The 24,301-nt window shown below is 49.6% G+C and overlaps 2 protein-coding genes and 2 pseudogenes across 2 annotated transcripts; all 4 read right to left on the bottom strand.

The window, feature by feature from the left end:
* Window positions 1-2,346: 2,346 nt before the first annotated feature.
* LOC147964350 (myosin-1-like) lies at window positions 2,347-3,735 on the bottom strand. Its single transcript, XM_087529832.1, has 2 exons — window positions 3,228-3,735; window positions 2,347-3,102 (listed from the first exon to the last, which is right to left on the bottom strand). The coding sequence occupies exons 1-2, from the start codon at window positions 3,492-3,494 to the stop codon at window positions 2,488-2,490; spliced, it is 882 nt and encodes a 293-aa protein (XP_087385958.1). The 5' UTR covers window positions 3,495-3,735; the 3' UTR covers window positions 2,347-2,487.
* Window positions 3,736-4,157: 422 nt separating this feature from the next.
* Window positions 4,158-9,557, bottom strand: LOC147964349 (uncharacterized). Its single transcript, XM_087529932.1, has 6 exons — window positions 8,180-9,557; window positions 8,117-8,125; window positions 7,936-8,057; window positions 6,958-7,106; window positions 6,427-6,822; window positions 4,158-4,351 (listed from the first exon to the last, which is right to left on the bottom strand). Exons 1-6 carry the CDS (start codon window positions 9,086-9,088, stop codon window positions 4,158-4,160), a joined length of 1,779 nt encoding a protein of 592 aa, XP_087386058.1. The 5' UTR covers window positions 9,089-9,557.
* On the bottom strand, window positions 9,514-10,590 carry LOC147964348 (uncharacterized; annotated as a pseudogene).
* A 5,716-nt stretch (window positions 10,591-16,306) lies between these two features.
* Window positions 16,307-18,571, bottom strand: LOC147964347 (uncharacterized; annotated as a pseudogene).
* Window positions 18,572-24,301: the final 5,730 nt, after the last annotated feature.

Raw genomic sequence — 24,301 nt, 5'->3', positions numbered from 1 at the left:
GGGAGATACTTGATGGCATGTAGGTCATCCCTGCGGGACATATGAATGTGGAGGAAGAAGTCTTCTATCCATACTGCGGGGTCTGTAGTACCATCATATGATGCGATGTTTACGGGTTTAAACCCTTCTAAGAATTCGTAATCCATTACTTCATCAGTGAAGCATAAGGGTGTGTGGCGCCTCTGTGCCGGGCTATATCGCGACGCGGTTCATACGAGTCTTGTCTGCCGTGTCCGGCTCGGCCGGGTTTGCTTTTAGTGTATCCGGCGTGACGATCACCGTCGCGTATTGGTGCGTGCCCCCGTAATCCGTAGATCGATCTTGCATGTTTTGCCTTGTTTTCCAATACGTCTCGCAGGTCTCGTGTGTTACCCTGGGCCTTGGTATTTTTGTTTGAGCGGCGGCGGGGTGCAGGATGAACTTCAGGTCGAAACGCCTCTCTGGCTCGGCCACGAGGTGGCCGGTCAGCCGCATCGTACACTGGTGATGTAGGTTTCAATGCTTCCTCCTCAAAGTGGGGTAGCAACCTGCGCTTTGGGTAATTCTTGAAGGGGCGCTCGAGTTCGTATTCCTCGGCCGCAAGGACTTCGGTCCATCTGTCTGCTAGCAGATCTTAATTAGCTTGAAACTGTTGTTGCTTTTTCTTCAGGCTATTTGCTGTGGCCATAAGTCGGCGCTTGAAGCGCTCCTGCTCGACGGCCATAAGCTGTCGTCATATCGATCTTTACCTCTCGACCATTTCGAGACTCCTCATCATGTCCCCGGTCTCATTCGGGACTCCGAACAAACTTCGTTCATCAAATCACATAACTCATAATACAAATTGTCATCGAACGTTAAGCGTGCGGGCCCTACGGGTTCGAGAACTATGTAGACATGACCGAGACACATCTCCGGTCAATAACCAATAGCGGAACCTGGATGCTCATATTGGCTCCTATATATTCTACGAAGATCTTTATCGGTCAAACCGCATAACAACATGCGTTGTTCCCTTTGTCATCGATATGCTACTTGCCCGAGATTCAATCGTCGGTATCCTCATACCTAGTTCAATCTCGTTACCGGCAAGTCTCTTTACTCGTTCCGTAATGCATCATCCTGCAACTAACTCATTAGTCACATTGCTTGCAAGGCTCATAGTGATGTACATTACCGAGAGGGCCCAGAGATACCTCTCCGATAGACGGAGTGACAAATCCTAATCTCGATCTATGCCAACTCAACAAACACCATCAGAGACACTTGTAGAGCATCTTTATAATCACCCAGTTACGTTGTGACGTTTGATAGCACACAAGGTGTTCCTCCGGTATTCGGAAGTTGCATAATCTCATAGTCAGAGAAACATGTGTAAGTCATGAAGAAAGCAGTAGCAATAAAACTAAACGATCATTATGCTAAGCTAACGGATGGGTCTTGTCCATCACATCATTCTCTAATGATGTGATCCCGTTCATCAAATGGCAACACATGTCCATGGCTAGGAAACTTAACCATCTTTGATTAATGAGCTAGTCAAGTAGAGGCATACTAGGGACACTCTGTTTGTCTATGTATTCACACATGTACTAAGTCTCCGGTTAATACAATTCTAGCATGAATAATAAATATTTATCATGATATAAGGAAATATAAATAACAACTTTATTATTGCCTCTAAGGCATATTTCCTTCAGTTGAACCGCGGGCTGTTCGCGGACTCGGTCGTAGGCCTGAGCCGAGACCCATCTACCCGACGGCCTATATAAGAAGGCGCTGGACAGTGGAGTGAACCCTAACCCAGTTCACTCACTCCCTCTCGCACAACCCTAGCAGTCATCTACTGTTCCTCTCTCTGTGCTGCTTCCGGCGATCCCATCCCGACGACCGCGTGCACAGTTGGTCGGGAGAGCATGTGCATCCGGAACCCTGTCGTTCGAGATCCTGCCTGAGAGAACGGCAATAAGTTTTTTGAGGAGCGTCTCGACGCGACTGCTCCCGATCCATCCCCTTCACCGACCGCCTCTGCTTCCACTACTTCCCCTGCATCGACTCCATGGCTGACGACGAAGCCGCCAAGAAGAAGGCCTCGGCCGATGCCGAGGCTGCTGCTGCCACCGCCGCGTTGGCCTGTCCAATCGGAGGGTATGACTCGTTCATCCCCTATTTGCTTGTTCATGTGCTAGCCGTATATATGTTGTTCATAAATGTTTCGGTTCTATGTATTGTACGTGCTCACATGCTTACGTATTTATATGAGATGCATACCGTATTTGCCATGTTTACTGTCTACTCGTAGATTAGATTAACCGAGAAAGTGCTAATATTTCCAACACTAACCACCGCGTCCTTGATAAAGGCAAAACGACACACCTAGAAAGTATTTGTGCCACGATTTGAAACATATGAATTTTGAACATATATCGAATTAATTCAATACTTATAACAACATACGTAGCCCACCTAATTTTTGAATAACATATCTAATCTAATTAATTCAAGACTTCAAATCCAGCAGCTGCTCTGACGCCTTCTGTCCCTGTCCATCTCCGCCTTGGCCTTGCGCAGCCGGACCTTGTAATCTTTCTTCCACGCGCGGAACTGCGCCTTGAGTTTCCTCAGGTCACCGAAGGAGCCCGCGCTCGGGACGCCGGGCTGCCACGGCCTCTGCTCGACGGTCAGCGCCGCCACGCCCTTCTCGAGCGCCTGGCTCCCCCGCCGGAACTCCGCGCCGAGCCGGCCCACAGCACTAATTCGTCTGCCGCCGTCTGCACTGCGGCGGCTGCCTGCCTGCCGCAGCCTCGGCGATGCCCCCTCACCGGGCAGCTTCATCATGCGAGGCTCGGAGAATTCATGGAGGTCGACGTAGGGCAACTCTTGAGCAATCCGTGCAGCGTCCCGAGCCATCTGCAGAGACGCCAGTTGCTCGTGGAAATCCTCCTCGAGGGACTTGATCCTGATCTCGAACTCCAGCCACCTGATGTGGTAGCTCTCAATCCGCCGCCTCAGCGCCGCGTTCTCCTCCTCTTTCTGCCGCAGCCGCGCCTCCGCCTCAGCCGCCTTCCTCTCCAGCTCCGCCACCGAGGCTGAAACCTCCGCCGCCGCGTCGTCCTCGGCCCCCTGCCAAGAAATTTGCATGTCGCAGCCCGCGCCTCATGATCAGATCAGCTCGAATGGATGGATGCCAATGCCGATGGCAATAATGGGCATGGTTGGAAACTTGGAATGGAATTGACAGAAGGTACCTTGTGAGGTGGCGATGGCGACGGAGGGGTCCACAGCCCCGCGGCGGCGGCCGCAGGGGCCCTCGGCAGCGACGGGAGACGGCCTCGCAGGGTCGGCCGCACGGGCAACGGCGGCGGCGGTGGCGGTGGCGACTCTAGGGCTTCCTCCTCATCACCATCTTCGTCGTTGTCGTCCATTTGCGTTATCTCTCCTCCTCCGGACCTTCCCATCAGCGAGTTCAGCATCGCCTCCAGCGAGCTGAGATCCGACGTCGACACCACCGACATGGCCGATCGATCTGCCCTTATGTTCGCATCACGAATTCATGCATGGCGGGCACGTGAGAGAAAAGGAAAACGAAGATCGTGATCGATGCGGATTAGATCGCAACGAGATGTAGCACGCGCCGATCGGAGCGGAAAGCCTCGATCGATCATGCGCAGATGCATGCACTGTTGCGGAAATGCGGAAGGAAAAGATCGAGCTACGGAACAGAATGGAGAGCGCGAGGGAGGAGGGAGCCCACCGCGAATATAGGATCTTCCGTACGTACTGAGGTTTTTCTGTGGCATGATCTTCCCACTCAGATGTTTGTGAATTAACTCACCACGCGCCTCACCTTTTTTTTTTGAGGATACCACGCGCCTCGCCTGATATGTTTGTTCGAGGTTTCCCTTCCACTAGCTTGTGAAATGCATTTTTTAGAGAAAAAGGGCTCTCGGCCCCGGCTCCACTTGTATTACCAAATGAAACCACAGCATTCAGACATTCTGTTACAAGCACGTGGGGGGATAATCAACACACACGCTGCCCCAGCAAGATAGAAGTTCCAGCCTCTACAGCATAAGTGCCAGAAATCAACTACCAGAATAGAGAGCTAAGCTCCAGCAAACATAAAAAACTAACAACTCGAAGAGAGAGGGAGAAACTGGGGGAACGCGCTCCAGATCTCAGACAGTGTCGCAATCAAACAGCAACGCCGAGCACTTCAGGAGGCCTAGCCAGGGTCTGGCCATATCAGGAGGGGGGGTGCACGTGCTTCCTGCTCCAGCTTTCTCACCAAGTGCATCCCTCTTTCTTTTACAGGGCCAGAGCACCGGACCGTCCAGCTGCTTAGTATAGTAGCAGTTTTCCTCCACAACACCTGCATCCCAAGCCAGGGAACACGTTTGAAACAAATGTCATTACGATGTTTCCACAGAGCCCAAAGGGCAGCAGAATGTAACAAACAGTCCGCTGAGTGATTTTTGTGTTTAAACCACCAAGCTAGCATGTTCTCAACGGACATTCCGGCTTGTTTATTAGATATATCAAAAATCCCTCTCCATAGTTCTATCACAACAACGCAGCCAAAGAATAAATGTTCGATAGTTTCAGATTCTCCACAGAAAAGACAGGTAGCATCATCCACATGCTATCTTTTTTGCAGGTTGTCTCTTGTTAAAAGCTTGTTTTTAGCCACAAGCCAGAGAAAAATCTGGATCCTAAGGGGAATATTAATTTTCCAAATAACTGTAAGGTTACCCGGATCAATCCCCCTAAAATTAATAAAGTTGTAGAAAGATTTTTGACAGTGTAGACACCTTTGGCTTCAAAATTCCAGCGAACGGTATCCTCTATGTCATTTAAGTTGATATTAGCTACGCGGCTGAACAAATCATCCCAATCTGCTAGAAGCTTATGGGTGAAACACCTTCTAAAAGTAATTTTTAGATTGGTGCCATCCCAGACCTCGCTAATAGAAACATTATGGTCATTGGCAATAGAGTATAGATCCCAATACTGGGTAGCTAGGGTAGTATGCCCCATCCACTGATCCTCCCAAAATCTAGCACTCTTGCCATTCCCCACTATCCAGGAATAACCTACATTGGCAGCTTTAGCAGCCCGCAGGATCCCTTTCCAAAATGGGGAAGCACCATTTTCAGGACAAGAAAAAATGTTAGGGCTGTGGGTCCTATACTTAGCATCAATAATTTGTTTCCAAATCTTACCCTCGTCCAGGAAATATCTCCTGATCAAAGAAGCTAAAAGACATAAATTCATATCAGCAATATTAGGGATGCCCAGACCCCCATGCTGCTTTTGGAGAGTTACATTCCCCCAGACAGCAAGATGGTATTTAAAATGGCCCTCGTAATCATCCCAAAAGCAGTGAGCTAGTTGAGAATTTATTAGTTTTATGGCCCATTTTGGGAATTTGATAATTCCCATAAGGTAGCTAGGGATAGTGGATAGGCAAGTCTTCACTAAAGTGAGTCTCTTGCCAGAAGACAGAAGTCTCCCCCTCCATCCAGCTCCTCTCTTGATAATCTTATCAATAGTAGGCTGGAGCTCACTTTTCTTAAGCTTTCTGTGATGGAGAGGGGCACCTAAATATTTAATAGGGAACTCACTCAATTTGCAACCAAGTATTTGCGCAAATATATTGGCATCATCCTCATTTATATTAATGGGTACCAGGTCACATTTGTGAAAATTAATCCGCATACCAGATAGTTGTTCAAAACAGGAAAGTAACCACTTAAGGTTTCTCGCATGGGATTTGTTATTACTGAGGAAAAGTAAGGTGTCATCCGCATATTGCATACTAATGATGCCAGCAAGATTGGAACTAGGGAAAAGACCTTCCAGGATATTATTTCTGGAGGCTTTTATAAGTATTCTGGTAAAAACATCAGCTACTAGGTTGAAAAGCAGAGGGGAATAGGGGTACCCTTGTCTCACCCCTTTGCCAGCAATAAAGAAATCATTGTTTTTATTATTAATAGTAACCCCAACAGAACCTTTATATATGAGGGATTTGACTTTCCTCATCCAGTTAGTACTAAACCCCCTCTTATGCATCATGTCTATCAGGAATTCTCTGTTGATCATGTCATATGCTTTCTCATAGTCTAATTTAAACATAAAACCAGACTGCTTGCTAGAGTGAACAGAATGAATAATTTCATGGGCTGCAATAATGCTCTCAACTATATACCTGCCTTTTATAAAGGTTGTCTGGTTCATAGAAATTAAGTCTTTGCAGATGGGGCCAAATTTATTGGTGGCACACTTAGCAAAGATCTTAAAACTACAATTAATCATAGCAAGAGGCCTAAATTTCTCCATCTTAGTGGCATCAGCCTCTTTAGGAACTAAAGTAAGTAGGGAGAAATTGAGTCTATCTAAGTCTAGCTCACCTTTCTCCCAATCATTAAATAAAGCATAAGTCACCTTTAATAAGGTCCCAAAATTGTTGATAAAACAAAAAAGGAAAGCCATCTGGCCCAGGGGCTCCTTCAGCATATGAGCCAAAGACAGCATCCTTTATCTCCTTTTCTGAGAAGGGAGTATCCAAAATGCAATTATGTGCATCAGTCACCTTCTCTCCATCTTCCCAAAAATCATTTTTCAGGTTGATGTTAATTTTATCTTGGAAACCAAATAGAGTTTTGTAGAAATTCACAGCAATATTCATAATACCATCAGGATCAGTTACAATACCTTCATTACCTTCCAGCGCCATGATCTGCTTCTTTCTCCTTTTCTGATTAGCTATAGCTTTGAAGTATCCAGCATTTAAGTCCCCTTCCAGAATGTCTCTCTCCCTGGATCTCTGTCTAAGGTCCCCTGCAATTTTTTTCATTCTCCTGTTAGTATTAGGGGGAGGAGGGTTGGATTCAGAAAAAATATCTAGGCAATTATACTCAGCCAGCAAGGTTTATTTGTTCCTTTTTTGCTCTGCCTCATAGTTGGCCATCCAACCTTTAATGGCTTTTCTGGAGTTTCTAATCTTGAACTGCCAGACATCTATAGCCTTTTTATAAGGGCATTTGGCAGTCCAAGCTTTGATCACAATATCTCTAAAACCATCTACTTCCAGGCACCACTTCTCAAATCTGAAATGTTTGTCTCTGGGGATATGGAAAGCACAGGTGTTAATAATCAGAGGAGTATGATCACTCCCTAGTCTGGGCAGTGCTTTGAGGTTCACACTAGGGAAAGCAGAAGCCCAGTCAGTGGTCATGAAAACTCTATCTAAGGTAGCCAACACTAAATTGTCCTGGTTATTACCCCAAGTGAACTTCCTCCCATTGATCTTAAGCTCTAGCAAGCCAAAACTATTGATCCAGTCATTAAAAAGGTCAGCCCAGTGTTGATTAATAACACCAGTATTTTTATCACTAGCCTCTCTAATTAAATTGAAGTCACCTCCAACTAGAGTTGGCCCTGACCAGTTAGTTAATAAAGAGTGAAGTTCATTAATGAAATTCATTTTAAACTGATCATATGCAGTGCCATAAACTGCAACAAGTCTTCAAATGGAGTGATCTTGTTTGTTTTTAATCAAACAAGAGATGTTGAAGTTGAGTAAGTCACACTGAATTAACTCAAACATATCCACCTTGCACCCAACCAAGATCCCCCCGCAGTGTTAGTTGCAGGAAGCCATTTCCATTGGAAAGCAGATCTGGTATCAAAGGCTTCAATCTGAAGAAGAGTAAACTCTTCTTTCTTGGTCTCAGATATACAAATAAAATCAGGGCTATTGGCTCTAATGAGCTCTTTAAGTTTGTCAACTTTAATGGGGCCATTCAAACCTCTGATGTTCCAAAAACAACCTATCATTTAACAATAAAATCAATTTTCCTTCTCCCCCTACAGGATCCAGATTTTCTTTTAACTTCTATCCAGGGGGAGTCTGAAGTAGAGGTCACATTCATATGTGCCCCGTCCTGTGACCCAGCATTACTCCCTAGATTGTCATCAGAAAAACCAAACTCCTCTCCGGTAATATCTATACTAGTAGGGAGAAAAACTTCAGGATTTTCAGAGTTAAATTTAGCAAGTCTATCCAACTCAATCTGCTTAATAATGTAGATGTTCTCTTTGATATTATCTCTGTTATCGCCCAAGTTAATACCTGAGCACTCTGCAGTTTTAATAAGGAAAGAATCATCTAGGCAGGCAAAAGAGTTGTGAGTACCTTTTTCACATTAGGTTTTTCCAGATTTTTGATTTGTTTTAATTCCTGAGCTTTTTGGAGGGCTGGCCTATCATCCTTCTTGTTTCTGGTGCTAATTCTGGATGCCACCACAGGCCCCCACTTTTGCTGAGCATTAGTGTGCTTCTGAGAAACAGACTTAGCAGCAGCATCTTCAAATTTGCCAAGGAGGGGGGACCCTATGCTGTCATCGTGTCTTTTCTTCACTGCCTCAAGATAGCTTTTGGTCATAGGAGCACCTAGAAAAATGGAAGGGCCTGCATTTTCTTCATTAGTTCCAGGAGCAGGGGTAGAGCACTTCTGCATAGTCTTGGAACCACCAGGCCCAGTGTTCTGTTGCTTACTTTTGCCATTGTTATTGTTGTTATTGTTGTTTCCAGTATCCATATCTTCTCCAAGAAAATCATCACCACTGGAATCAAACTCCTCTTCAGTGTGCTTGTTTTGAGAGGGATTGTTATCATCAGGTCCTGGAGGAATATCTGACCCCTGACCACTATCAGCCTCAGACTCCACAGAAAATTGCAGCAGATAAAGCTCATGATGTATTTCCACCATCCTGTCTCTGGGAATCTTAGCAGGGTCTCTGACAGCTACCTGAATCCTTACCTTCTCATAGAAGCTCCTGAAGATAGTGTGCCAATCAACATTAACAAGCACTCCCAGTATAGTAGATATCTGAGATATGATGTGCCAAGAGATCCATTTTGGAGGTAGGCCTTCTATCACAATCCAAGTTTCCTTTAAAATGTCATAAGCTGGCATTTCTCCATTCCAGTCACTGAAAGAGATAGTTACTCCTTCTTTTTTCAGGTTGATGGAAGGGTACTCCACCAGATCTTTGATCTTCTTGTTTGGAGGAAACCTGACAATGAATTTTTTTCTCATCATATCTTCTAATCTGCCAGGGCCAGTTGGTTTTCCACATATCTGAGAAACACAGCCCCAGCTCCTTCTCAGAGATCTCCCCTTTTTCTATTAACACTAGACCAACATTTCCAAAGTTGAGCCACTCACAATCTCCCTTGCCACCAGTTTCAATATGGAAAAAACATAAACCATTGTTAGCACTCCCCCAATACATGGCAGCAGGGTATGGCTTGTACCATGTAGGGCAAGTGTCCATGTGATGGCCAGGAGTCTTGCAAATAAAGCAAACTTTGGGGATTGGACACATACCCACAAAGTGTCTTGGGAGCCCGCAGTTGTAACATATCGCCCCGATGAACTTAGGGTCCACATTGAAGGAGGAATCGTCGCTATTGGTAGTAGCAATTGTCTGCTTACTCTTCTGGCTCTTCTTCTTCTTACTTTTGCTAGAATCCGACTGACTGTTCTGCACACTTCCTCCAGCAGATGAACCACTCCCCCCAAACTGAACGTGTTGCATCTGAGGGCCGAATTGTTGGGGAAAACATGCGGAGGAGGCAGATACTGGAAGGGGAACTGCTGCTGATTTGTCCACTGCGGCATCTGCTGCATCTATTGTACTTGAGGATTCCAACCCCCCTGATATCCATACATCTGACCTCCCGGCATCATAGCTTGGGCTGAGTCTACTGGAAACAAGGGGTGCTTGGCGTAGATCGACATCTGCGGCGGAGCAGCTTGAGGCGCCGGCGGCACCAGCGGCGGTGGAGCGGCCCCCTCCTATCCTGACGGCGTGGGAGTAGGAGGGCGTCCATTCTGGCCCCTCCCCGAGCCATATCTCCCTCCATGATTGTTGCCATCGCGACCGCCCCCAGCCATCTTGACAATTGAGGCGAAAGGGATCTTGCCTGATTTCTTTGCCCAGTAATCTCTGGAGAAGGAGAAGTTTTTTGGGGCAGTCAAACTATCCGAATAACCAATCGGGTGGCAATCAGCTGCAAAGAAATCTCCAGAGATGAATTTGTCTCTCCGAACCCAAACCAAATTGGAATTACTGAGTCTACTCTGAAACGGACGAACCCTAGTGTGCCCCCTCTCCGGACCCTGATGCGGATCTAGGGGGGAGACGCCTTTTGAGGAGGCGCAACCACTCCTCCCGCAAAAGTAATGGGGTCGGGGCAGGCGGGGTCCGCCGTGAGTTGCTCACTGACCTACAGGGCCCTCCTGGCGGTGCCTCTTCGGCCCACGCCCCGCCTCTTCGGCGAACTGAATGGAATCGGTGGCGGCGAAGCACGGATGCCATTGCTGCTTCTGCACGCCAGGGGAGAGCCTGGGGGCGTTGCAACACGAGCTCCATCTGGGCTTAGTCCCGAATCGACGGCGACGGCCAGGACGAGGTGCCTTGCAGCGGCGTTCCGGAAGGAATCACTCCAAGCATGCTCTCCCATCTCAGCGCTCTGCGAGGATCTTCGGATTTCGCCTCCGCCCTTGCCCACTTCTGTGAAATGCATTTCTACTCCCATCGTAATTATTTTTTGGTGGGTCCAAGAATTAATAGAACAATAAAGTCTCAAAATGTAGAAAATGGTTAGATAATTTTTGTTGTTGTTTTTCAAGTTTTAGTGCAATTTAAAATCTCCCAAAACTCAAATTTCACAACATAATCAGTCTCAAATTTTAATTTTGGGTGAATTTTAGTCAAAATTTCAGCGTAATTTCATAACAACTTCAACTTAAATTATGCGAGAATTTTAGTTTATTTCAGTGCGGTTTTGGTCCAATCCAAAAAAAATTCGATACAATTTCGAACACCACAGATCATTTTTTAAGCCATTTCAGTCCAATTTCATAGCCCGCACTCTAGAAATATCAAGGAGCAGTATTAGCCTGTAAATCAAATGTCAAAGCCAGTTTACTGCAATCTCAAACACTACATTTTGGAATTATCCAGAGCCATTCTAGTGAAATTTCCAACACTCTATTTCAAAGCCATTTTAGTGTACTTTTGAGCCACAATTTAGAATGTTCACCCACCAATTTCAATAAAATTCCTCATGACCATTTTTGTGTACAGTTTCACTACCACTTGTGTGGAGTTTCGCAACCATTACAATGCAGTTTCGGAAATACAGAAATTTGGTCATGGCGGATGATGGCAGTGTCTTTGTCGTCGATTCCTTGTCGAGGCATCGTCGCTGCAGTCGGCGTCACCTTGCAAGGGTCGTTCCAAAGGACGATGACGACGCTTTTGTTGCCGTTCTCCCTCGTGGGGGTGGGTTTGTTTTGGAGCAGGTGTTGGCTAGGGGGGCAAAAGGCGGAACGGTGTTGCATTTTGACGGCGTGGCGCAATGGGGTCTTGGACATGGACGCATGTTGATGGGCGCGTGCAGGATGGTGACATTGTCTGGCAGCGTTGTGGCATCGACGACAGAAAGGCCTAACAAGGTCAATGCGTTGATCCCTCCTGAAGATGGGACAACCAAAGATGACGGCAACAAATTCTAGACCGTGCGCATATGGTGCGCGTTGAGCGTCTGCTAGACTGGTTGGTGCTCTCGGCTCAACGTTGGGCTGTTTTGTGAAGCCATCGGATCAGTTGTTGTGTGTTAGTGCGAGGCCAGTGCACATTGATGTTGTCCTGGATAAGGAGGTGTTAACCATGCCAAACTCCTATGGTGTGGGCTGGGCCAAGGACCCCCAGATATCTAACCAATGGGCCACATTTGCCAGGCCCCATGAAAGTATCGAGATGGAATCTTCTAAAGATTTGGTGCATACTTCAAGGCACAAATGCAATCTTTAGCATGCTTATCTTCAAATGTAGCCGATCTATGTGTAACCCTAGGTACACCTTTGGTGTCTATATATACCAAAGGTTTTGGACCATAGAGGTCAACTCATCCATACACGATCTTGAGGTAGATCAACCTATACCTTGTACCTCACCCACAATCAATAAAAATAAAGCATGACGTTGGGTTTTGCCTCTTCAAGAGGGTGGGAACCTGGGTAAACATCGTGTTCCCTTGTGTCATGTTATCATCGTGCCAAGACTAAAAGCTCGGGACCCTACCCGAGATCTACCGGATTCGACTCCGTCACACATCATCAAGCTTGTAGGTATTACGAAAAAGGTCACCAGGAAGGGGATTTGGGTCAATCTATGTATTTGTTTTGTCAGGTTTTGTTGAATAATATAAGAAAAATGGCTGTGTGCATCCTTGTATGAAGAGGCCGAGGGTTTCAACCTCCTTCCCAGAAAAGGACAAAAAGCATAAATCCACATGCATATTGATACACCTTTTCAATCATTTATGTGCAGTTTCACAACCATTACAGTTGCATCATATCATCATTGACCATAATCCTTCATCACACAACCATGTACATGCATTTCAATTTTCTGAAAAAAAAATTGAAACAAGGCAAAAGATTTGCCATTTTCAATAATTAAGAAGAAGGTTTAGACATAAGCCGCAAAGCGGAAAAAAGAAAAGGTCTACTCTCACGACATAAGTATGCTCAAATGCTTGGCTCCAGCAAGCGCCCAGAGGCGGGCTTCCTCCTTGATTCTGCTGACGACGATCGTTGTTGGAGCGGCCATGTTGCGAAAAATTCTTGCATTTCGTTCCTTCCAAATTTCCCATGAAACCAACATCATAACCGAAGCAAGGGCCTTCCTGTGTTGGTCTCCCATGCCCACAGCCTTGATCCAGCAAGCTCTAACCGAATCCTCGTTCCGCCAAGTCAGTGGTGTGTAGTGGTGAATGCCAAGCCAGACGGTAATCTCATTCCAGACTCTACCTGAGAATCGACACTGAAAAAACAGGTGGGCTGCAGACTCTTGCACTTGTTTGCAGAGGGGGCAAAGGCCACAGTTAGGCCATCCCCTTCGCTTCAGTCGATCTGCTGTCCAAACACAGTTTTGTAGGACTAACCAGGCAAAGAATTTGCACTTCGGAGGGGCCCACATCTTCCAAATCGTGGCATTGTTGGTGCTGTATGTTAGGCCTGCAAATTGCGCCAAGTATGCCGTTGACGCCGAGTACTCCCCATTTGTAGTGAATTTCCATGATATAGTGTCCCGCCTATCATTTCTGAGAGTAATACCAGCGATCATCTCCCAAAGTTTAGCAAACTGCTGGATATGTGTCAAGGTGAGCCCTTGCTGGGTGTTAATCTGGTGAATCCAAGAGTGATTGTCCAGCGCCTTACTAACCACACATGCCTTCCTTTTTGATATCTCAAAAATCTTAGGTGCTATGTCTCTGGGCCTAAGACCATCTAGCCAAGAGGATTCCCAAAATTTTGCTGTCTTGCCATCACCAATGCACACCCTTGTGGCCGCCGCGAAAATATCTTTATCACTTTCAGTACATGGCGTACCCATCCCAGTCCAAGTTTTTGGCGGGTCAGCCCATTCGAACCAAAGCCAACGAAGACGCAGAGCAGAAGCAAACTTTTCCAGGTCTAACACACCCAGCCCCCCATAGATCTTGGGCTTGCACACAAGGTTCTAGTTAACTTTACATTTGCCTCCCGTCACCGTATCGCAACCCGCCCATAGATAGGCGTGCCTCAGATTATCAATCTTTTTCCTAACTTCAACCGGGAGGTCAAGAGGTGTGAGGTGGTATATAGCAATGGCCGTGAGGACTGCTTTGACCAAAACAATGCGCCCTGCTGTTGCCACGTGCATGGCCGACCAGGGGGGTAGTTTGGCAGCCACCTTATCCTCCAAGAACTGAAAATGAATTCGCTTGAGTCTCTTAATTGACAATGGTAGACCAAGATATCGCATTGGAAAGGAGGTCCGGACTGCAGGGAAGGCCTGGAGGATATCATCAAGATCGATGTTGGCACATCTAATGGGCACCACCTGGCTTTTGTTGCAGTTGGTGACTAAGCCAGTAACATCACCAAAGGAGTTGAGAGTGGATTCCAGGAATTGGATGTCCTCCTTGATTGGTGCAACAAAGATGGCTGCATCATCCGCATACAGCGATGCCCTAATGGGGCGGCCTCGGAGATGATGAAGCTTACCCTAATCTGTAGCCTTTGCAAGAATGTGGTGTAGTGGGTCAATGGCAAGCACAAAGAGCAGGGGGGATAGCGGATCCCCTTATCGAAGCCCACAACCATGCTTGATTGGGTCACCCGCAACACCGTTGAGGAGAACTCTGGATGAGGCCGTGGAGAGGAGAGCGGAAATCCAATCTCTGAATCGGCTTGGAAAGTGATGGTGTCTCAGTAGGTCCATCAAGTAGTCTCATCTGACCGAGTCAAACACTTTTTTGATATCTAACTTGAAGAGCAAGGTTGGAGTTTTGTTTCGATGGAGACAGCGTGCCAAGTTGCGAATGTACATAAAGTTATCATGGATGGTCCTCTTCTTGATAAAAGCACTTTGCGTGTTGGAGACGAGCGCTGACATGTGGGGGGCAAGGCGAGCCGCCATCATCTTCGCGATGATATTTGCAACCGCATGGATGAGACTAATGGGGCGAAAGTCCGATATGTCCTCCGCCCCATCTTTTTTTGGGATGAGCGCAATGTTGGCCGAGTTTAGCCAGTGAAGGTTGGAAACATGCAGAGTTGAAAAACTGTTGATCGCATTCATCATCTCTGGCTTGATGATGTCCCAACATTCCTTGAAGAAAACGCCAGTGAAACCATCGGGTCTCGGAGCTTTATCGCCAGGAAGATCATGGATGGCAGCCCGGACTTCCTCCTCAGTGAACAAGGTTCCTAAGTCTGATAGATCTCTAGTCGACGGCGGTATGCAATCCCAGTTGAAGTCCTTGGAACACGGAGGGGCCTTTCCAATGGCCCTCGAGAAGTGACTCTTGATGATCTCTTCCTTGTGATCATGATTGGTGACCCACCCATTGTTATGTTTAAGGCGGTGAATGAAATTCTTCCTGCGGCGATGGTTTATTCCGAGGTGGAAGAAGCGAGTATTTGCATCCCCCTCTTTGAGGACGGTAATTCGCGAACTTTGCCTCTTTCTTGCCCGCTCGAGGATTGCCAAGGCCACCACTTTTCTTTTAAGCTCCTTTCTGAGGTTCCATTCACTCGGGCTGAGCTGTCTTTGCTCTTGCGCGACATCAAGCCGGAGGATGATTTCGAGGGCCATGTGTAGCTGGACTTTATGGTTAGAGAAGATAGCCTTGCTCCGGGTCCATAGGCGTTGGCTCGTTCTTTTTAGCTTGTGGAAAAGCACTTGGTAGGCTTAGTGTGCGTCATTTCTTCACCCCAGGCATCTTGGACAGTCTTCTTAAAGTTAGGCATCTTGATCCAAAAGTTTTCAAAATGGAAAGTTTTTGGCCGTTTGGGTCCCTTATCACATGTCAGGAGAAGGGGGCAATGATCTGAGAGCGAGGACGAAAGAGCATGTAGAATGTGTGAACCAAAGTCAACATCCCAATCCTCATTGCAGAAAAAAATTATCTAGCTTGCTCAAGGTTGGGTTGACCTGCTCATTGCTCCAAGTAAATTTCCTATTCTGAAGATGGATCTCTTTTAGCTCACATGTGCTTAGAGTGTTTCGGAAGTGCACGAGGCGGCTACGGTCAACATTTGTGCGGTTCTTGTCCCTAGCGCGGAATACTTGGTTGAAGTCCCCAGTGACCAGCCATCTTGTACCCTGATGTGGTTTCAGGTTTACAAGTTCTTGGAAAAAGGCTTCTTTCAGGTTGCTTCGAGTCGGTCCATACACAGTTGTCAGCTGGAAGGAGGTGGTGGTATTGATCAGGGTGATGCTGACAGAGAGACTGAAAGTTCCAACGACAATATTGTCCACCTTGATCGAATTTTCATTCCATAGGAGAAGGATTCCTCCCTTTGTACCATCAGTCGGCTTCTCTGCAAAGCTTTTCAACCTCTGGCCTCCAAGGAAGGCAGCCAGGAAAGGGTCAATTGCAGCTAGCTTTGTTTCCTGAAGACAAACAAGGTTGCACGGGGTCGCAGCGATTGTCTCATGAACGGCGGCTCGACGGTTTGGACAATTTAGACCTTGGACATTCCAATTTAGGATGGTAAGAGAATTTTCATTCATTGCAAACAGTTGCTACATCAGTGCTATCACGAAGCACAAATAGGAGCCTTGCCAAGGCAACAACTTCAGTTAGCCGTAGAGCTAAGCTACAAACAAGCATAGGTAAAGCAGAGGACAATACATCATGAAAGAGGCAGCTAGACATGGGCAACAAGGCTACATCAACAGCAGAGGTTGTATCTTCAAACAGATGCAGTGGCATCCACACCGTCTTGGCTTTGAAGCTCCGGGCCAGCATCACCCCCGTGGTCCAGCAGTGCGTCCTCAACAGCAGAGGCAAGGTCGCAGTCGAGCCTGAACAAAGCGCGAAGAGCAGCAACAGCAATGTCAGGCAGTTGGCCATTGAAGAGGGCCACAAACTTGGAGATGGCCGCTTCAGTGACCTTCTCTCCTTCTTCAATGACGCCCATGCGCTGGCAAAGTAACCTTTCAGCTAGGAGCGCAAAGGGCATGTCCCTGTTTTTAGCTTGAAGTCTAGGACTGTTGCGGATCAAGTTCAGTCCTATAGCTCCCGCAAGCGTCTTCCTCCTAGCAGCGGGTGGCCTTGGCGGTGTGGAGTTGGGCGTTGGCAGGATCGCGCAAGGTCGAGGCACAAAGAGAGGAGTGTCAGACACAGCAGCAGTTGCATCACTCCTCACAAGCAAGTCTTCAGCCATCACAGGAGCAGGCTGATGGAGAGGTGTGCGGGGGCTTGGCGGTTGGGGGCTTGCACCTATCAGCAAGGCAGCCCGGGAGCCCTCAATCCAACCTGGAGGTGCATCAGGGGACACCTGTGAGCCCAGGCATGGGGCGAAGCGACGCAGCCATTCTGGGACCGCCGATGTTGGTTGCAGCTCAATGACATCGCGAGAAGTGGTGCGGGGAGAGGGTGGTGGGGATCTTCCGCGGTTGTCTTCTGTCCTCGGGATGATGACCGCCTCACATGAGCGTGAGCGCCGCTCTGGAGCGGCCTCACGATGTCGAGCCCTTCTGCCAGATGCAGGGATCACCGCACCACCAGGGAGGCATTGCACCTTTGAGTCATCAATCTTCCTAGCATCAGGAGCCATGGAAGCCGAACAGCGGCGCCTGCCGTCATCGCGGCGGCCACGAGAGTCTTGATCATCATGCCTCCGATCATCACGTGAGTTGCTGCCGCGTTCCTCATCTCGATGGGGCACCCGTGAGCGGCTTCTAAATAGCCGGTCACGCCAAGAAGCTGATCGGCGGTCGCCCCGCCTACCTTGTCCATCTTGGTCATCATCTCTGTCTCGGTCATCATCACGCCTTCTGTGGTCATCTCGGTCACTGCGATGATCATCCACGTCTTGGCGAGCACGTGAGCGGGCCTCGCCATCCACCACCCCCAGGCGCCAGTGGAAGGGAGGATGCGTGCGCGGGCGCCGAGGGATCCTGCCTTCAGCATCCGGAGCGAAGTCTTCTATCAGGTCCAGATGGACCAGCACCCGGCGCTTGAGTCCCTGCCGTCCCACCACCGGATTAGGGGCGTTGCCCGCCGGCGGCTGGTTGCAGGTGAAGGTAACCTGCTGCACCTTTGGAATCTTGCTTGTGTCTGCTGACCACACCCACATGTTGAGGGTTGCGGCGTCTTCACACTGGACAGAGGCAATGTCGAAGTAGTGGAGGAAGGTGTCGGGCCCCAGCACCTGAGCTGCGACGGCGTCATTCCAGGCGTTGAGCGGCACGTTCTCCAGGCATAGGTGGACATGGTAGTCGGCCTGCACCGCGTCGGCGTGAGCGTTGAGGCGCCACTTGGCAATGTGGATGTCCAGGTTGCCGTAGTCTGGGCTGTAGTAGGAGAACCTGCCTGGGGCAGCCGTCGCCATGTCTCAGTGGTGTTGGTAGTCGAACCTGACGAGAAAGTCTTCTGGGTAGAAGGGCACCACTCTGATGTGCTTGCGGTCAACACCGGCGGTCGCAGCGACAGCCTCTCTGATAACAGAGGCACTGACAGCCGGGCGGTTGCCTCCAAGCCAGGCCACCGCCGCTAGGTTGGCGAGGCTGGCAGCCTGAGCATCCATCTCCGGCATGGAGACCACCACCACATGGCCCTCCGCCGGCCGCAGCGACGGATCACCAACGCGAGGCATGCCCAATCCGGGCTGCAGAGGAGCAACACCGCGGGGGTTTGGAGGAGCAGGCGGGGTAGTCTGGAGCGGTGGTGGAGGCTGAGGACGGTCTTGCGGTGGAGGAGGGGGCGAGTTGGAGCACTGGCGCGCACAGCGACCACTTTGTCTGCAAATCAGGCACTTGTAAGGATCTCTACAGTCGATCTTGCAATGCCCCTTCTCCAGGCACTTATGGCAGATTCTTCGGCGACGCTTGACAAAAGCTCTGCCCGTTGGAGGGGAAAATAAAGGCGCGGCCCGGCGTCTTGAATGCCGGTGGTTGGGCGACGCAACTCTCCACCAGTACGGAGCCTTAACCACATGCCACTCCTCCTCCGAGCTGGACTCCATCTCCACCGGTACCCTTGAAGGCGCCCGCAGCAGCGCAGGGCTCGAGGGAGCGGAGAGCCGCGCCTCCTGCTGTGCAGCAATGAAGACCGAGTTGGGCGCCGTCTTGATGCATGGCCTTGGAACGCCATGAATGAGGGGCAGAGGCCTTGGGCGCTGCAAATCTTCCGTAGCAGCAAAGCAAACCTTGCGGATGGGACCTGTCAAGGCCGGAGCAATAATAGCTGGAGGATCCTCCGGCTGCGAATCCGGAACACAGGAGGAGCCAGAGGAGACAGCCAGCCGCACCGGGGATTCGAGATCTAGATCGGTCTCGGCCAGCTGCGGGAACAGAGCCGGAACCAGACTCCGACGCGCGACCCACGGGGTGGAGAAGCCCGGCGGGAACCGCGGTGAGGGAGGGGAGCAGCTGGGCCGGGGGGGGGGGGAGGCAGAGCAGCGGCGGCGGCGGCGGTGGCTGCGGGCGCCGGAGCAGCGCGTCGCGGGAGCGTGGGCGGAGGCATTTTTACACACGAACATGTCATTTTCTGAAAATTGCATTTATAACCTATTTCACATCCAAGTATTGCACATGTGAACAACTAGTAATGGGGCGAAGAGCTAGTAAGAGATACTTTTCTAACAATAGATGTGAAATAGAATTCTGAACATTCCCTTAGTTGTTGAATCGATGGAAGACTTTGTTGCCCGGAACAACACAGAAACTAGGTCTTTTTAGTTCGTTCAGCTTATACCACGGAATGATAGTTTCAACATTGTCATAAGCTTGGACCAACAATGGTTAATCAACCTCCAAAATAAGACCTGCGTGGAGCAAAGTTCGGTCGTCGAGAGTAGGCCCCAAAGTAAAAAAAACTTTTCTTGGAGACTTATGGAAAACAACATTGTTGTATCGTTCTTGCCAATTGACATATCTAGAGCACTAGCTCATGTCTGTTTTGTAAAATCCATTGTGAAGATACACAGCATGCCTTCTTTTAATATCCTAAAGTGGTAGAAATCTGCCACTATTTCTGGTCTTTCTGGAGCTGTCTGCCGAGCCGTTGGACCCAATGACACGGGTTAATTTTTTTTTTTGAGTCACTTTTGGATTAAGAAAAATCGAAATCGCACCTTTTTGGCGACGTGAATTAGTTGCCAACACCCCATGGTACTTGTGGTGGGAGAGACGTCATGCAGTCCATGGCAAAAATATCAAGAAGCCAGTGCGCTTGGGCCGATCCATTCCTGCATTAGCTCTAAATTATTGAAAAGTTGCAAAAAATTGTCTATACCTAGGACGGTTGGCTGGATGAAGCCAATGACGGGATTGACCAAATTAAATGTTGATTTTTGCGTTCTCTATTGATGTAGGTACGAAATCCAAATAACCAGTAGTTCGAGATGAGCATGGTTCATTTCCTGCGGCGAGTTTTCACCCAACCATGATGTGACGTGCTCTCGACAGAAGATACAACTCTTCATGATGATTGCATCCTGGTCGGACAGATAAACTACAACCGTATAGTTGTTAACAATGATTGCCTTGACCTTATCAATGTAGTGCAAGATGGAGGAAACTCTATTGAAGCTACCGCGACTACATATGAACATTGTAGTAGCTTAGTTAAGGAGAAGTGAGGACAGCACTCCAGCCCCGTGTCCCCCCCCCCCCCCCCCCCCCCCCCGCGGGCGACTCGGGCGCCCAACCCTACCCGCCGCCGAACCCAACCCCCACCTCCTTCCTCTCCTCCCGCCGCCGCCGGGCAAAGCCCACGCGGTGCCGGCGGCGGCGGGATCTTGTTTGACCTTGTCTGGAACAGGGGCCGCGGGGGGCTGCTTCTTCAGGCACGGAGGCGGAGCTCGGCGGCCGGCGCGTCGGGTGGCGCGTGCTGGTGGTCGGTGCAAGGCGGCGCGGCCTGCTGTCCGGTGGCGGCACGTCACGGTGGAGCGCGCGGGCCGGTGGCGGCGCAGTGTTCTTCGCGGCGGTGCTTGTTCTGGTCAGATCCGCGCCGGCTGATCTGAGGCGGCGGCCTCGCTAGGGCGGACGGCGCTCCTCCGGCGGCGGGGAGTGCTTGTCGGTGAGGTAGACCTGATCTCCTCGGCTGTGCGGGCAGCGAGGTCCCGGTGGGCGCTGGTCATGGCGCGGGGAGGCCCCGGGCTCCCCTCGTCAGATCGGAGGCGATCTGGTCCGCTCGTGTTGCATGACCTCCGGCCAGCCTGGATCTCCGGCGTGCACGCGCCTGCTGATGTTGTGTCTGGTTCGGAGGTGGCGGCAGGGTGCTTGGCCGGGGGAAACCCTTGGCCGCCGGTGGCGGTCACGGCGTCGATGGCGTCCCGGACGCCATTCCCTCCTTGGTGGCGGCGCCGAGGCTAAACCTCCCTTGCCTCTCCCCTTCCCCTGCGCCCGGGTGAAAACCCTAGCCCCGGTGGCTAAGCGGCGGCGGCGCCGACTTGGGTATGGGGATGCTGGGTGTGCATGACGAGCTTTATCTGGTTCCTGGTGGCGGCTTGTCTGATCTACCGCGTCGCTGCTCCGGGCATGTCTCGTGACTGCGATGCTTATCTTCCAGCCGTGTTTTCGATGGCGACCTCGCCCTTCCTCACCTTGTACTTGCCGTGGTGGAGCGATTCTTCATCTCACTCATTGATGGCGGCGGAGATCGGCGGCATGGCGCTGTCGAGGCTCGGCGTCCGATGCGCGGAGATGGACTCGCGCAGGAGGAGGTAGCTGTCTGGCGTCATGGTGACGTCGATGGCAGAAGTGGCCTTCACAAAGTAGAAGACTCAATATAATCTGAAGACGGGCTTGTGGAAGATGGCGGCGACGACACAAGAGTGTGTCTGACCGGATTGTGCCCTAGACCCGGTATGTGGCTCGGCTGGGGCTTCCGGCTTTTGATATTAGGTTTAGATGAGTGGTTTGGGTAGTGGCCCCGATAGCATCCCTTCATCATATGGATAAAAGTAGCGGCATGTGTTGCCAGGATGGTGGATTCAGGTATATTGTTTGTAATACTTTGTAAGGTCCTCGAGAATAATTAATAAAGTGACCGTATGCATCTCCCAGATGCAGAGGCCGGAGGTCATCCTTCTTTTCTGGAAAAAAAAAGTTAAGGAGAAGTGCATCGATGGCTGCAGCGGCATCTGAACCCACCCCATCGATGGCGCGCGTGTCTTCACGATTCGGGACATGATAGTTGGCTAGTTAGAGTATATGCCGGGGGAGTGAGTGGGGGTACCGTTTTAGTAGCGTATATAGGTATACGAAGCACACACACTTACATGAGACCCTGACACAAATGCAAGAACACACTTCATTTCTCAGTACCAAGCCGACCATTTGTCACTGGGCATTCTAGTCTTTTTTACCATGTCTAATTAGGATCGCGTAACAATACAGCGCTCGACACCATCACACCAGGCGCCATGTTTGAGTTTGCTCGCGGTCGTTTGTCTTTCTCATCCCAAAAAGCAGCGTGCCGAGATGTCTTGGAGTTTGTCCTCTTCTCACCGTGTTCAGTCACATCTTTACCATTTGCTGCTCGTCCTGTGTTCAAGATGCCCCTAAACACGGCGTCGCTTGGAGAAGGACCACTGCCACTCAAACAACAACCGACATCACTGCTCAAACAACCTGAATCACTTCATGCTCGGGGACAAGGGGCAAATTCTCAGATGTGCCGGCATGCAATCCAGCTCCCGAACAGCGAACGACGGCGGACGAATCTGACAACACCATGGAAAAAGAATAGTACCAAACCGAAAGGAGGAGACGAGGGAGGGATTCACTCGCCCGTCAGCCATGGTGGTTGTCGCCCCCTCTCCAATCACCGGAACAAGCTCCGTTTGGGACTTGGTATTGCGTGTCTGCAAGTCGAGCTCTCCTACGGTACCCTGAAATTAACATGGACCCTTCATTTGTCCTAATCCAGTGGTTAAGATTGGATGGTACTCCAATACGTGTACCCAGGAGTACCATCACTAATTACCCGGGAGTACCATAAGTTGAGGGGCAAAAGTGTCACAGAATAACTTTCTGAAAGAACAATATATCGCGTCGTGTATTTCGGCTCGGATGAATCGCCCGCTGCTCGCCGGACCGGCCATAGCTGCGATGCGCCAGTGCGACGTTGGAAAGGGCCAACTTGGGTGGAGAACTGTAGCCTGAGGCGAGAGGCCATGAAGCAAGAACATGTGGAGATGCAGAATACTTTTTGACCTGGATTTGGATGCAAGGTAGTATCGTACCGAACAAAATCTCCTCCCGCAAGATCTGAATGCAAAGGTAGCAAGTATCAAAGGTCGAAAGAATTAATGGACGTATGAATAAACGGGATAGGAGTCGACTATCCCTAAGGTCAATTTGATAGATCGTGTCGCCGTAGATTTCTAGAACAGACCAACCCGTAATTCACATATTCCCTTGCACATGCGCTGCTAATGCCTCCAGCGATGTAGACCATGGCCGAACTTGGGTGAGATTCGCGGAGTAAAACATGTATCCTTGTTTGGTAGGAAGAAGACGATGGCGGACGGCGGCGTGCGCGTCAACGGGGTCGATCTAATCTGAGAAATTATATTACGATCAAACACCAATTAATTAGCACGGTGAAAAGACTAAAGTAACCCTATAGATGAGCGGCCAGATTTTCTAGGTACTCCGAGCTTGCTCTATGGAGTATCAGGGTACCATAAAAACTCTCCTGCAAGTCAGTCTTTGACTTTGAATCGCTCTATGACCCGTGGGGGCGGACGTGTAGACCCACACATAAGGTACACGCCACCCCCTCATGTAGCAGAGAGAGATTACTATGAGTAATGAATACCATATTACACTTTACATAGTTTGTGAACCATTCTTCTCTACCAAGACAGGCACCTTGTATGCCCTGGACCTGTATTATCGCTTGTATCTTGAATAAATACTAGACCAACAATGCATAACTCGCATATCACCGTGAAAAAATGTGTGGTCAAATTGCAACGTCTAGATGCCGCTGTTGGGGAACGCAGTAATTTCAAAAATTTCCTACGCACACGCAAGATCATGGTGATGCATAGCAACGAGAGGGGAGAGTATCGTCTACGTACCCTCGTAGATCGTAAGCGGAAGCGTTATGAGAACGCGGTTGATGTAGTCGTACGTCTTCACGATCCGACAGATCCAAGTACCGAACGTACGACACCTCCGAGTTCAGCACACGTTCAGCTCGGTGATGTCCCACGAACTCACGATCCAGCAGAGCTTCGCGGGAGAGTTCCGTCAGCACAACGGCGTGATGACGGTGATGATGATGCTACCGACGCAGGGCTTCGCCTAAGCACCGCTACGATATGACCGAGATGGATTATGGTGGAGGGGGGCACCGCACACGGCTGAAAGATCAACTAATCAACTTGTGTCCTAGGGTGCCCCCTCCCCACGTATATAAAAGAGGGAGGAGAGGTCGGCCGGCCTCTCTAAGCGCGCCAAACGGGGGGGAATCCTACTCCTAGTACTCCTTTCCTAATCCTACTAGGAGGGAGAAGGAAGTAGAAGGGGAGGAGAAGGAAAGAGGGGGCGCAGCCCCTCCCCTAGTCTAATTCGGACTAGGCCCATGGGGGACGCGCGACCAGCCCTCGTGGCTTCTCCTCTTTTTCCCTTAAAACCCACTAAGGCCCATATGTACTCCTGTATTCCCGTAACTCCCCTGGTACTCCGAAAAATACCCTGATCGCTCGGAACCTTTCCGATGTCCG

Source organism: Triticum urartu, chromosome 6A (genome assembly GCF_056163025.1).
Source record: "Triticum urartu cultivar PI428250 chromosome 6A, HENAU_Tu73, whole genome shotgun sequence".
Classification (NCBI taxonomy): domain Eukaryota; kingdom Viridiplantae; phylum Streptophyta; class Magnoliopsida; order Poales; family Poaceae; genus Triticum; species Triticum urartu.
Note: the sequence above shows the minus strand (reverse complement) of the source record. Positions and strands in the feature narration are given on the sequence as shown.

What these genes read in the sequence shown, in the direction of transcription:
- LOC147964349 (XM_087529932.1), bottom strand. Translation starts at nt 9,088, where the DNA reads ATGATGAGAAAAAAATTCATTGTCAGGTTTCCTCCAAACAAGAAGATC. An exon ending in AATCTAGGGAGTAATGCTGG is followed by an intron (nt 7,107 to 7,935) that starts GTCACAGGACGG and finishes CCATATCCCCAG; the next exon opens with AGACAAACATTTCAGATTTG. An exon ending in ATTTTGGGACCTTATTAAAG is followed by an intron (nt 4,352 to 6,426) that starts GTGACTTATGCT and finishes CTTGGGATGCAG; the next exon opens with GTGTTGTGGAGGAAAACTGC.
- LOC147964350 (XM_087529832.1), bottom strand. Translation starts at nt 3,494, where the DNA reads ATGTCGGTGGTGTCGACGTCGGATCTCAGCTCGCTGGAGGCGATGCTG. An exon ending in CGCCATCGCCACCTCACAAG is followed by an intron (nt 3,103 to 3,227) that starts GTACCTTCTGTC and finishes ATTTCTTGGCAG; the next exon opens with GGGGCCGAGGACGACGCGGC.